The sequence below is a fragment of the Myotis brandtii genome, unplaced genomic scaffold (genome assembly GCF_000412655.1).
Source record: "Myotis brandtii unplaced genomic scaffold, ASM41265v1 scaffold2271, whole genome shotgun sequence".
NCBI classification, from domain to species: Eukaryota; Metazoa; Chordata; class Mammalia; order Chiroptera; family Vespertilionidae; genus Myotis; species Myotis brandtii.
This window is the reverse complement of record NW_005358524.1, coordinates 330,705-343,666: the sequence shown is the minus strand read 5'-3', so window position 1 is coordinate 343,666 and position 12,962 is coordinate 330,705. Positions and strand designations below refer to the sequence as shown.

The 12,962-nt window shown below is 59.1% G+C and overlaps 1 protein-coding gene across 1 annotated transcript in view; it reads right to left on the bottom strand.

The window, feature by feature from the left end:
• Nucleotides 1-226: 226 nt before the first annotated feature.
• LEMD2 (LEM domain containing 2) overlaps nucleotides 227-12,962 on the bottom strand; it is a 24,009-nt gene continuing 11,273 nt past the window's right edge. Inside the window, exons 4-9 of the mRNA XM_005866291.2 lie at nucleotides 8,421-8,497; nucleotides 6,671-6,750; nucleotides 5,113-5,258; nucleotides 4,107-4,208; nucleotides 3,931-4,033; nucleotides 227-1,384 (exon numbers count right to left, since the gene is read on the bottom strand). Coding sequence (XP_005866353.1) covers nucleotides 1,234-1,384; nucleotides 3,931-4,033; nucleotides 4,107-4,208; nucleotides 5,113-5,258; nucleotides 6,671-6,750; nucleotides 8,421-8,497 — 659 coding nt within the window. The 3' untranslated portion in view covers nucleotides 227-1,233. The remainder of the gene's footprint in view (nucleotides 1,385-3,930; nucleotides 4,034-4,106; nucleotides 4,209-5,112; nucleotides 5,259-6,670; nucleotides 6,751-8,420; nucleotides 8,498-12,962) is intronic.

The following is a 12,962-nucleotide window of genomic DNA, read 5'->3' as shown; positions in this document are numbered from 1 at the left end:
CTCTCCGCACGCAGCCAGTGCTCACCTGTTCCTCGCCCACTGCTTGGCGGGGAAGGGAACCCAGCCCAGGTGAGAAGCTTATCATTCTCAATAAAGCGTTTATCCCTTTCAACCCTGATGGTGACGCTGTTGCGTCTTATTCTGGCCGGAGCCTGATTATGAGACGGGTTCTTTGCCATGAGCCCGCAGACCATCCAGACGTCAGAGGAAATGAGAGTGCTGCTCAAACGAGGGAGACTGGAGCTTTATTAAGAAACGAAATACCAATAAGCCCAGCAGGGGTGGTTAATGCCTTTTGGAGGCAGCTGTTGCGTCTCCCCACCTGCCCACCTGCGGCAGATGCGAACATCTGGGGATGAGACTCCGTTGGAGAGGCTCCTGCACTTAATAAGGTGCCTCCGGCCTGTTTCTGGAGACCCCCCACCCCCAGGCCACTGCTGAGCCGGCAGCCAGGAGGGTCTGAGGGGCGGGCAGGCTCCCTGTGGCCAGCCCGGGCAGTGGTGCGGCCCCCGCCTCACGGCACTGCAGGTCCCGGTTCCCCAGCCCCGGGTGGGGAGGCTGTGGTCGCTGTAAACAAGACCTCCCCACACTGGAAGTGCGAGGCACCCTCGGCGGATGCGGTGCCTGGCTGCAGGTCTGGCCTATAAAACCTCGTCTTCTGTGACAGGCCCCACTGAAGGCGGGCCATGGAGATGGTGGCTGGTGGCAGCCCACCTCCTCCCCTCAGGCCCTGTGACTCCTCCAGGCTCCTCCCCGGAGGCCACAGCAGCAGCTCACACCTGGCACGAGGGCCAGTGTCCAGGGCCGGACTTTTCCTACAGGCCCTCCCCTTCAGGGTGAGGCCCCATCCGGTAGAGCTCCCAGGTAACCCCTGAAGGCACATGGACGGCTGCTCTCGGCCCCGGCCGCCCCAGCCCCTGCCCCTGCCCAGTGTCCACACCCAACCCCCATGTGCTCGCCAGGGTCTCAGCCGCTGCTTCTCTTCTATTCGCGAACGATAAACCTTTCTCCACTTTTCTGCCGGCAGTGGATGGGCCAACGCAGAGGACAGCGACCCCTCTGCCCCGGCTCTCCCCACCCTCCAGGGAAGCTCGGCTTTCCCACAAGCGAGGCTCTGGAGTTTGCAGAGACCTTTGGATGAGAGTCAGGAGGTGAAAGTCAAGGCAAGTGTGAATTCAGCACCAGCAGGTCAGTGGCCCTCTCGAGCCCCTGAGGGGACAGGCCCCGCGAGCTTTATCGCTCTGAGTCGGAGAAGAAAGAGGGCTTAGTCCATCTCCACACCAGCATGTCCTCTCCAGCCACGCGGTGGGACTCCGTCTGGATCCGGGATTCGTTGGAGGCCAGGAACTCCACAGCGCGGTCCCAGACCCGCTTCATGCGCCTCCTGCAAAGAGAGGGGCCAGGCTCAGCAGGCCCGCTGGGCTCAGCTCTCCAGGGAGGCCAGCAGGTCTGTGGATGACGCCCCTGTACAAAGGGAGGCGGAGCTCCAGGTTCCACAGGGTTCCTGCAGGGGGCATTTCCTGGGCCCCGGACAAATGACTCCACGGTTTCTGCTCCCAAAGCATTCCTTTAAAGCAGCGGTTCTCAACCTGTGGGTCACGACCCCTTTGCCGGTCGAACGACCCTTTCACAGGGGTCGCCTAAGACCATCCTGCATATCAGATATTTACATGATGATTCACAACAGTAGCAACATTGCAGTTATGAAGTAGCAACGAAAATAATTTTATGGTTGGGGGTCACCACAACATGAGGAACTGTATTTAAAGGGCCAGAAGGTTGAGAACCACTGCTTTAAAGGGAGCTGAAAGGGGCCAGCGGTGTCGGGAGCAGTCCTGTGTGTGCATGAGATGGGGCTATGCGCCCTGGGCCTGCTATTGCACAGCCTGGCCAGGCGGCCCCCAACCAGTGCTGTCTGCCTCTTAATGCCTCCTGTGGGCTAATTAAAGTGTGGCTGCTGGCTGCTGAGCCCAAACTCCACAGCACTTCAGGGGGTGGGATGAGCTAAGCATCCCGCTGGGGAGTTGAGAAGCAGCAGCCCCAGGTAGAGCCCCTCCCGGCTGGCGGGCCTAGGCCAGCAGCCAGAGGTCCTGCATCTCCTCTGAGTGCCCCTCCCAACCAGACCAGACTCCAGGGCCACCGGGGAGGCTGCTTCATGAGCCCCTGCTTTTGTCAGCTCAGACCACCTGCCCACGGACCGCGCTGCATATGCGGAGGGAGCGTGTGTGCGAGTGAGAGCAGAAGGGCTCACCCTGGGGAGGCCAGAGGGGGCAGCTCCCGAGGTGGCCTGTGGGCCAGGAGGCAGAGGGGCTGAGGCTGGCTTCCCCGGGGCGGGTCCTGCCACTGACCAAACCTCACGTCTGGTTAGCAGCCCCTGTGTGGCTGGTTTGGCCAAGGCCACACACGCCTAGGGACTGAGCTGGCCATGCTGGGCCCGAGGGGAGGCAGCGGCACGGTGTGGGGTCTGGGGTCATCCTCCTCGAGCTGTCCATTAACAGGTAATGAGCAGGCGGCCAGCAGCCTCTCCCCCAGCCCCTGCGCTCCCGCATGTCCCAGTCTTTCAGGAGCAGGCCCTCACTCGACTACTGGCTGCGCCCAGGCTGGGCCAGCAGGAGCTCGGCCAAACGGACTTAGAGGCTCGGAGAGGAATCAAGAGCCTGAGCCTCCGGTCACTCGGACCCTGGGGTGGCGCCCGGGGCCTCTGCTGACCGCAGGGGCTGGGGCGCGGTGGCTGGGCTGGGACTGCAATGCCACTTCCCGCGCTCGTTTCAGTGAAGTGTGTTTGCAGTTAAAGCCCAAGCAGTGCGGCTGCCCTCGGATGCGATGTGCGCCCAAGTGCACCAGCGACCTCGTGGACTAGGAGGCCGCCTCCCGACACCCGCTCCTTCTCCTGGGACTCGTCACCACACACAGTACACATTCTCCTTATGCACCTTTCCCTGTGTCCTCCTCAGAACCGATGCCCAGTCCCGACACCCGCTCCTTCTCCTGGGACTCGTCACCACCCACAGTACACATTCTCCTTATGCACCTTCCCCACGTCCTCCTCAGAACCGATGCCCAGTAGGCCCCCTCCCTGCGCCTCGCCCCTCGCCGCGACCCGGCCAGTGCGGCAGGCAGCCGGTGCCAACCAACGCTTGCTGAGTGAACGCACGCCAGCCTCCGCCACAGGCCCTGCCAGCAGTCGTGTTCTCCGTTTTATGTGGAAGGTGGCCCTGGTGTCAAGTGTGACAAGCCTGCCGTCCCTCCCATGCAGCCCATGCCCTGAAACTTTGCTTTCAACTGCACGCAAGCACATGTGCGCACGGGTGGGAGCCGGACCATCCTGTTTTAGGTAATGAGTGTGTCTGACTGTGGGTCATAGTCAGACGTGTGGAAAACAGTCTCCTCCTCCTGGCCAGTGAGGCCTCAGGGACAGTAAGTCACCAGTTCTGGGCAGCGGGGCCTCGGGGAGTGGCCAGTGAGGCCTCAGGGACAGTAAGTCACCAGTTCTGGGCAGCGGGGCCTCAGGGAGTGGCCAGTGAGGCCTCAGGGACAGTAAGTCACCAGTTCTGGGCAGTGGGGCCTCGGGGAGTGGCCACTGGAGGCTTCAGGGAAGGTTTTCCCTTGCTCGTGAGATCAGGAAGCCCCTCCCCTGCTGGCTGGGACGAGGCAGACGCTGCTGCTGGCCAGCATCCTGTGACCGTGAGGAACTCCAGCTGACAGCATTCATGGAGGGCAAGACCAGAGAATCCAACTTCCCTGCCTGAGCCCCTGGAGCAGGGGCAGTCCTAGCACAGGAGAGGGACGTGCTTCTACACTGTCCGAGTGTTCTCCCACAAATGCCGAGCGCTGGAGGAGCGGGCGCTGGAGCGGGGGCGTGGACGGTGCCCGCACCTGGGATCCTGGCCGCTGACACCAGGCACTGGGTGGGGCAGACCCTGGACTCACCGGCTCTGCGGAGGGATGAGTGTGTCGCGCACGTGCAGGATGCCCACGTACGGGTAGCGCTCCATGTCCTGCTCCCAGTCCACGTAGTGGTCCTGGACCACATCTGCAGGACAGAGGGCACAGGTTAGGGCCAGGACTCCTGGCGGAGGCCGGCAGCCTTCCCCCGGGCCACACACCTATAATCTTCTTCACCATCTCATACATGGCCTGCTCCTCCTCTTCTAACTTGCGCCACCGATATTTCAGGAAGATCAGGAGTCCCCACAAAAAGGCCAAGCCTGTGCAGGAACAGAGCACCATTAAAGGCTCACATCGCTCCAACCACTCAGACCTCCCTGGGTCTCACCATGGGCCGGGCGCTGCGTGGAGGCTGTGGGTGATCAAATGTGTTCTGAGTACCTACTATGTGGCGGGCCCAGGGCTAGCATGCGGGAAACAAAGGATGCAGGAATGCAAAGGGAGGACAGGCTAGTCAGTGAGCCTCTCCCTCCCTGCCAGCTGTCACTCAGGCCCCTCCACCGTCCAGAACGCGGCTCCTCCCAACCTCCCAGCCTTAGTCCAGGGCTTTTATCTCCTCCCTGGTGAACCAGAACCCGGGCTTTCTCACACACACACACACGCCCTTTGTGTTCCGGGATGCTGCCGCGGATAATGATGTCTGCCTGACAGCGTGGGTGCAGGAGCTGCGTGCACGCCCAGGTGCCTGGGATTTGTAACGCGGCTCTCTGGGCAGAGCCAGTGGCTCTGCGACTCGGCCTCTGCTCAGAGGCAGCCCTGCTGTCAGGGACAGGCCTGAGCTCTGCTTGAGGCTCACAGGCTGGGGCCTTGCTGCTTCCCAGGAGATGTTTACATTGCTCAGGGAGTAAAACTAGGCCAAGCTCCTGCTGCGCCCTCCTTGCAGCGGCCTGCACCCTGGGGTCCTGGAAGGGACAACGCCCACCTCCGGCCGGGGCAGCCTCCCTCTCAGGAACAGGGACACTTTCTGGTTAGCCTCATCCTCTGGCTCTGATCCCCAGGGGAAGATGACCAGGCAGAGGCTGACTTGCTCATGCCCTCCGTCTTATTAGACAGACCTCAGGCGCACGAGAGACACGGACACTCAGGGGCCGCTTCCCGTCACTGGTCACTCCCCGCCAGGGCTGTCGGAGCTGGGCTGGGGCGGCGCTGTGTGCGAGCACTTACACCAGAAGAAGATGAGCACGTGGGTGACGGCGGTGAGCAGGGCCCGGCTCAGGCGGCAGCCCACACCCATGCGGGGGCGGGCGGATTCCAAGCAGACCACCTTGTCCACGGTTGTCACCAATTCAGATGGGTCTTCCCCTTTCAAACTGAAACAGGACACAGGTTGTAAACGCGTCCAAGAGCTCTGAGGAGCTGCAGTCTATGCCCCACTTTAAGCAGGAGGAGGAGGAAGAGGGGCTGCGAGGCCTCTCCTTGCTGTGAGACAGACATATCCTGGCTGCACTCTTCCCGGAAATCCCCCACGCTGGCTACTTAGGAGGAATAAAGCTGTCAAGAGGCAGCAGGCTCGAACCCCAGCCACTAAAGTGGCTCCCCCTGTTGGGCCTTTGACAGCCCCCTTGGCGTGCGGAGGATTAACTATAAACTGGATCCCCTCCCAGCAGAGAGCAGTGGAAATGTTTACTGAGTCGCCGTCTTGCCCTGCAAGGCAGAAACGGAAAGACGTGTGTCTGGGAGAGCGTGCCTTTCCTCAGGGTCGAGGAGGCACAGAAGCTGCTTAAGGAAGAGTTCAGGAGGTGCCTGGAGGCCAGGCCCCAGCGCAGCGCCTCCGCCCTGGTTCCTGCAAGAAGGTGCCAGGACCCACGGGACACCGACAGCCACACCTCTAGGTGGCGAGCCATGCGCTGGACTCACACCTGAGTGGCTGGTACCTGAAGTGTCCCGGTTTCTTGTGACCCACTTTTCACCCTGGTCCTCTGAGCCAGCTCAGCCACCTCCCCCATATGAAGAGGCCAGTGCCACGGCTCGGTGCCTCCAGTCCCCATCTTTTCTAACAGGGATCGCCAGCTGCTCAGGGAGGCTTTGTTTCGTAAGCCAGCGCATTTCAGTGGGGCCTGCATCCAGCTCGCAGGCTCAGGCTGAGCTGCCCGGCTCCCCTGGGTGCACAGCTGAGGGAATTCGTAATTTGGTGGATCAGAGAGGAAGAGAACAAAACCCGAGTGTGTTTTAGCATCAGGAGCTGTAACCTCAACAGAGCCCCTGACGAACCCTGAGAAACAGGAGCGGGGTGATGAGGGGAATGCTTCTCTGGCAGGGAGACTCCAGGTGTCCAGCCATCAGCCGGTGCCCCACCCCCGCCCGTCCCCTGGGGCCTTTCAGGAAGGCGAAAGGCTTGCTGTCTGCTAACGGCGCTCACCAGAGAGCAATGAGGCGCAACTACCCAGTCAGAATAAAATCCAGTATTTCCTTGTCCAATTGCCATACTGAGCGAAAACAACACACAGAATCATTTCATCTGCAAATGAAAACTAGCCCCGAGAAAAGGCGCGTAGAAAGCTGCCTTCACCAGAAAACCGTGCAGAGCCGGATGGCAAGGCGCAGACCTGGCACCTGCTCTGTGTCTGCCCTGGAACTGCTCCTTGCCCTCATTCCTGCCGCTCTTCCTTCTCCACCAGCTTTCAGCCCAGCCCACACAGCACAGGCAGACCCGCCCTCCACCTTCAGACGGGCACCTGCGGGAAGCTAGGAAGTCGGCTGATGGGCGCCCCACCACACTCACCAGATGCCCACGTCCTTGTTACTGCTTAGTATCCAGGTCAGTGCGGCTTCAAACTTGGCGGTGGAGCTGCCGGTCACATTCTGTGGGAGAGGCGGGAGATTAGCTCTGCGTCTGGGCAGAGCAGCTAGGCAGCATTACTCTGCTGCTGGGTTACGGAAGTCCTCTCCTGGGTCCTCTGCACGTCTCACTGCCCTGCTCTGCTCAACTCAGCAGCAAACTGGCAGGAGGGAAGTCTGAGGCTGGTGAGAGCCGAGGCAGGGGCTGTAACGGGAGGAGGCGATGCGGAAGCACACGCGGGAAAGCAATGTGGGGCTGAGGTAGCCGAAAGGACTGAAGCCAGCCAGGTGGCAGCTCCTCTTGGGTAAAATGAAAAAGTGTGGGGGTGAGGGGCCCAGCAACGTGGCCTGGGGCAAGCCCCTGCCCCTCCCTGGGCCTCAGTGTCTTCCCCTGTGAAGTGAAAACTGGACTAGGTGACCACGTCCCTGCCAGCTCCGTATATCCCCAATTCTACCATCCTGAGGCCGTGCGGAAAGTCAAACAGACCCCAGACAATCCACACAGCACACAAGGGGGGAGAAGGGCAGGCGACACATGCATCCTTAAAGCTGCTGAGAAGGGGAGAAAAGAAACGAACAGAGGGAGGAGCAAGTGACAGGTCAGTTTAGAAGGGGCAGCTGCTGTGGCCCGCACGCTGGGCAGCAGGGAGCCACGCACACACAGCAGGCCTGCTCCGGCTCACGGCTCATGGCTCATGGCTCACCTTGGGCCCAGTCACCCCTGAGTGTTGCCTTAACTTAAGGTAGCCTAGCACTCAACTAAGGCAAAAAAAAAAAAAAAAGGGAGGGAGGGCAAGAAAGAAAAAAACCACAAAACCACACACACACAAAAACCAAACCAAAACAAACACCAAACAAAATAAAAAGGGGAAGAAAAGTAAACGCAGGGTCTGAAAATCAACCCCAAAGCACCAGGCCCCGGCGGTGGTGGGGCAAGCCCCTGCCCCTCCCTGGGCCTCAGTCTCTTCCCCTGTGAAGTGAAAACTGGACTAGGTGACCATGTCCCTGCCAGCTCCATATATCCCCAATTCTACCATCCTGAGGCCGTGCGGAAAGTCTAATGGACCCCAGACAATCCACACAGCACACAAGGGGGGAGAAGGGCAGGCAACACATGCATCCTTAAAGATGCTGAGAAGGGGAGAAGGGGCAGCTGCTGTGGCCTGCACGCTGGGCAGCAGGGAGCCATGCACACACAGCAGGCCTTCTCCGGCTCACAGCTCACCTTGGGCCCAGTCACCCCCCAGTGTTGCCTTAACGTAAGGTAGCCTAGCACGCAACTAAGGCAAAAAAAAAAAAGGGAGGGAGGGCAAGAAAGCAAAAAAACCAAAACCACACACACACACACACACAAACCAAACCAAACCAAAACAAACACCAAACAAAATAAAAAGGGCACGCTGGGCAGCAGGGAGCCATGCACACACAGCAGGCCTTCTCCGGCTCACAGCTCACCTTGGGCCCAGTCCCCCCCCAGTGTTGCCTTAACGTAAGGTAGCCTAGCACGCAACTAAGGCAAAAAAAAAAAAGGGAGGGAGGGCAAGAAAGAAAAAAACCACAAAACCACACACACACAAAAACCAAACCAAAACAAACACCAAACAAAATAAAAAGGGGAAGAAAAGTAAACGCAGGGTCTGAAAATCAACCCCAAAGCACCAGGCCCTCCCGGCGGTGGGCACCACCCTACTTACTGCTATGTATTCCTGGGCTTCCGCTACAGGGATGCACTTGCTTTTTAGCTTCTCTGGATTCCCACATTCAAAGTTCCCTAGGAGGAAAAACATTCAAACACAAGGAAGATGAAAAGATGACTCTGAAACAGACGACAAAATGCAGCAAGAACCAAGCCCTCCGCTCGGAGAGGGAGCATGCGGCCTGGCGCTCCGGCTTCTGGGGCATCCTCACTCTGCAGCAAGATCAAAAGCCACTTAGCTTGGATCGATTACAGATCATTAAAACCTGACCTGCAAAGCAGTGCGGTGATTTGCATTAAATGACTAAAAAGCTGCCCAATACCAGGTCTGTTTGCAATTGATCCCTAACAGGATCAGACAGATAGCTTTGGAAGGTACCGGATGGCGCTGTGAACACACACAGCCTGGGAGGGAGAAAGGCGGGGATTCTGACAGATACAGGCCGGTGACCTGGAATGCCAGGCCCACTGTGTGAGGGGTCGTGGGACGATGCCCAGCATGCCCCGTGGAGGAAGGGGGCGTCTGCGGCTGGACAGCGGGGCCTCAGCAGGGCTCCAAAGCTCCCTTTAAGTAGCCTGGGTGGCCAGCTCCCGCCTCGGACGGAGCTGGGAGCTTCTCCCGAGGCCTGCCAGCCTTTCGGGTCCCGCCCAAAGGCCACCTCCTCTGAAAAGCACCCAGCCTGCGGGGGCCTCTTGTTCGGCCAGACTGCTCCAAACTCGGGGGCCTGCCACACCTCTTGGCTTTCAATGCCGCTGTGGTTCACCTGCTGCGAGCCGCTTCACCACTAGAGCCCTCGAGCAGGGACAACGCAGGGCTGGGCACGTAAAGATCCTTCACTCTCCACATAGTGCAATTGTCCTTCACCTGGCACAGCGGGGCTTCAAATGGCCAGTGTGTGTGTGTGTAGGGAGTGGCTGAAGGTAATATTAAAAATCTTGAGAATGAACTGAAGCCCGTCCTTCCTACTTCAAAGTTGATCTTGACCCTCTGGGTCATCTGGGACCAAGCTGGTTTCTCCCATCCTCCTGCCTCCACTCAGGCCACCCTCCCTGCCCAGGCCTGCCTGGACCATCGCCAGGCCCCGACTGGTTTCCTCCGCCTCCCTTCTCATTCACATGTTTTAAAGCTTTAAAGTAAGTCTGCTCAGATGCCACAACTCCACTTAAGCTGCTGCCACTTTTGCCTTCTTGGCACCTGCTCTCGGCATGTCACTTCCCTACGCAAAAGCCTCCGGGTCTCACTGCCCACAACATTAAGGCCCAGTGGCCTGGCATCCGTGGGACCCAACTGACCCTTCCAAACTCCACTCCCTGTTTCTCCTTCCCTCATGAAGCCATTTCCATCCTGACCCTGTAATCTCCTGCCTTGTTGGCCCCACCTCCCCCCACATATACAAAGCCAATCCCAGCTGGGCTTCAGGGCCTCCCATGACCCTTTCCTGACTGTTCTAGCTAAAAGGCATCGTGCCTCTCAGGACTTCTGGCCCTCAGCTCTCCTCCAATGGCATCCTATATCACCCAGTGGTCAGGGAGGTAGGTGGCCTGCGGCAGGCCCCTTAACCCATCTTGCATCTTACAGTGCCCTGGCCAGAGCGGACTCCACAGGGGGGAAGGGAGGATGGCCCAGCAGAGACCACGCACCCCCCAGCAGCTGCCTCCGTGAGATGCACGCCCGCAGGGCTGCCCCTGCAAGGCTTGTCAGAGGACAGCGGGAGCCAGGCCCCCTGATGGCATAATGAGGACTGGGCACGTAAAGATCCTTCACTCTCCACATAGTGCAATTGTCCTTCACCTGGCACAGCGGGGCTTCAAATGGCCAGTGTGTGTGTGTGTAGGGAGTGGCTGAAGGTAATATTAAAAATCTTGAGAATGAACTGAAGCCCGTCCTTCCTACTTCAAAGTTGATCTTGACCCTCTGGGTCATCTGGGACCAAGCTGGTTTCTCCCATCCTCCTGCCTCCACTCAGGCCACCCTCCCTGCCCAGGCCTGCCTGGACCATCGCCAGGCCCCGACTGGTTTCCTCCGCCTCCCTTCTCATTCACATGTTTTAAAGCTTTAAAATAAGTCTGCTCAGATGCCACAACTCCACTTAAGCTGCTGCCACTTTTGCCTTCTTGGCACCTGCTCTCGGCATGTCACTTCCCTACGCAAAAGCCTCCGGGCCTCACTGCCCACAATATTAAGCCCCGGTGGCCTGGCATCTGTGGGACCCAACTGACCTTTCCAAACTCCATTCCCTGTTTCTCCTTCCCTCATGAAGCCGTTTCCATCCTGACTCTGTAATCTCCTGCCCTGTTGGCCCCACCTCCCCCCACACATACAAAACCCATCCTATTGGACTTCAGGGCCTCCCATGACCCTTTCCTGGCTGTTCTAGCTAAAAGGCATCGTGCCTCTTGGGACCTCTGGCCCTCAGCTCTCCTCCAATGGCATCCTATATCACCCAGTGGTCAGGGAGGTAGGTGGCCTGTGGCAGGACCCTGAACCCATCTTGCATCCTACAGTGCCCTGGCCAGAGCGGACTCCAACAGGGGGGAAGGGAGGATGGCCCAGCAGAGAGCACACACTCCTAACAGGATCAGACAGATAGCTTTGGAAGGTACCGGATGGCGCTATGAACACACACAGCCTGGGAGGGAGAAAGGCGGGGATTCTGACAGATACAGGCCGGTGACCTGGAATGCCAGGCCCACTGTGTGAGGGGTCGTGGGACGATGCCCAGCATGCCCCGTGGAGGAAGGGGGCGTCTGCGGCTGGACAGCGGGGCCTCAGCAGGGCTCCAAAGCTCCCTTTAAGTAGCCTGGGTGGCCAGCTCCCGCCTCGGACGGAGCTGGGAGCTTCTCCCGAGGCCTGCCAGCCTTTCGGGTCCCGCCCAAAGGCCACCTCCTCTGAAAAGCACCCAGCCTGCGGGGGCCTCTTGTTCGGCCAGACTGCTCCAAACTCGGGGGCCTGCCACACCTCTTGGCTTTCAATGCCGCTGTGGTTCACCTGCTGCGAGCCGCTTCACCACTAGAGCCCTCGAGCAGGGACAACGCAGGGCTGGGCACGTAAAGATCCTTCACTCTCCACATAGTGCAATTGTCCTTCACCTGGCACAGCGGGGCTTCAAATGGCCAGTGTGTGTGTGTGTAGGGAGTGGCTGAAGGTAATATTAAAAATCTTGAGAATGAACTGAAGCCCGTCCTTCCTACTTCAAAGTTGATCTTGACCCTCTGGGTCGTCTGGGACCAAGCTGGCTTCTCCCATCCTCCTGCCTCCACTCAGGCCACCCTCCCTGCCCAGGCCTGCCTGGACCATCGCCAGGCCCCGACTGGTTTCCTCCGCCTCCCTTCTCATTCACATGTTTTAAAGCTTTAAAGTAAGTCTGCTCAGATGCCACAACTCCACTTAAGCTGCTGCCACTTTTGCCTTCTTGGCACCTGCTCTCGGCATGTCACTTCCCTACGCAAAAGCCTCCGGGTCTCACTGCCCACAACATTAAGGCCCAGTGGCCTGGCATCCGTGGGACCCAACTGACCCTTCCAAACTCCACTCCCTGTTTCTCCTTCCCTCATGAAGCCATTTCCATCCTGACCCTGTAATCTCCTGCCTTGTTGGCCCCACCTCCCCCCACATATACAAAGCCAATCCCAGCTGGGCTTCAGGGCCTCCCATGACCCTTTCCTGACTGTTCTAGCTAAAAGGCATCGTGCCTCTCAGGACTTCTGGCCCTCAGCTCTCCTCCAATGGCATCCTATATCACCCAGTGGTCAGGGAGGTAGGTGGCCTGTGGCAGGACCCTGAACCCATCTTGCATCCTACAGTGCCCTGGCCAGAGCGGACTCCAACAGGGGGGAAGGGAGGATGGCCCAGCAGAGAGCACACACTCCCCAGCAGCTGCCTCCGTGAGATGCACGCCCGCAGGGCTGCCCCTGCAAGGCTTGTCAGAGGACAGCGGGAACCAGGCCCCTTGATGGCATAATGAGGATCACATGTGGAGGTGGGAGGGGGAGAAATGGCTACTAGGATTCACCGCTTAAGAGCGGAGCATCTCAACTTTATCCCCTGGGGTCTTATTAAAACGCAGGCTTTGATTCAGTAGGTTTGGGATGGGACCCGAGATTCTGCATTTCCAATAAGCTCCCAGCTGCTGCTGCTGCTGCTTGGACCACAATCGAGTCACAAACGTTTAGAACTCCCTCGTGGGCCAGAATGTATATCCCAAGCACCTGGGCCACGGGGAAATGCCCATAGGACCGCTCCTCCCAGGAGCGCAGACGCTCCCCGACCACCCCCAGTCTCCCACCAGTAGGAGGGAGGAGGTGGCAGAGCTGAGGCCCACAAGCTTGGCCCTGAGGACTGAGGGCCCAGTCCACCCAAACCTGTCTCCCCAGCAATGGCCAAAGGTTGTCCCATAGGTAAGAGGTGCCTCCTGAACATCCCATAAGACTGACCAGCTCCATCTGGCTCTCGTGCCAAGTATATTTAACTCGGCACCAGCCCATTCGCCTATGCCAGTGGTGGGCAAACTGCGGCTCGTGAGCCACACTCAAGGGGCCA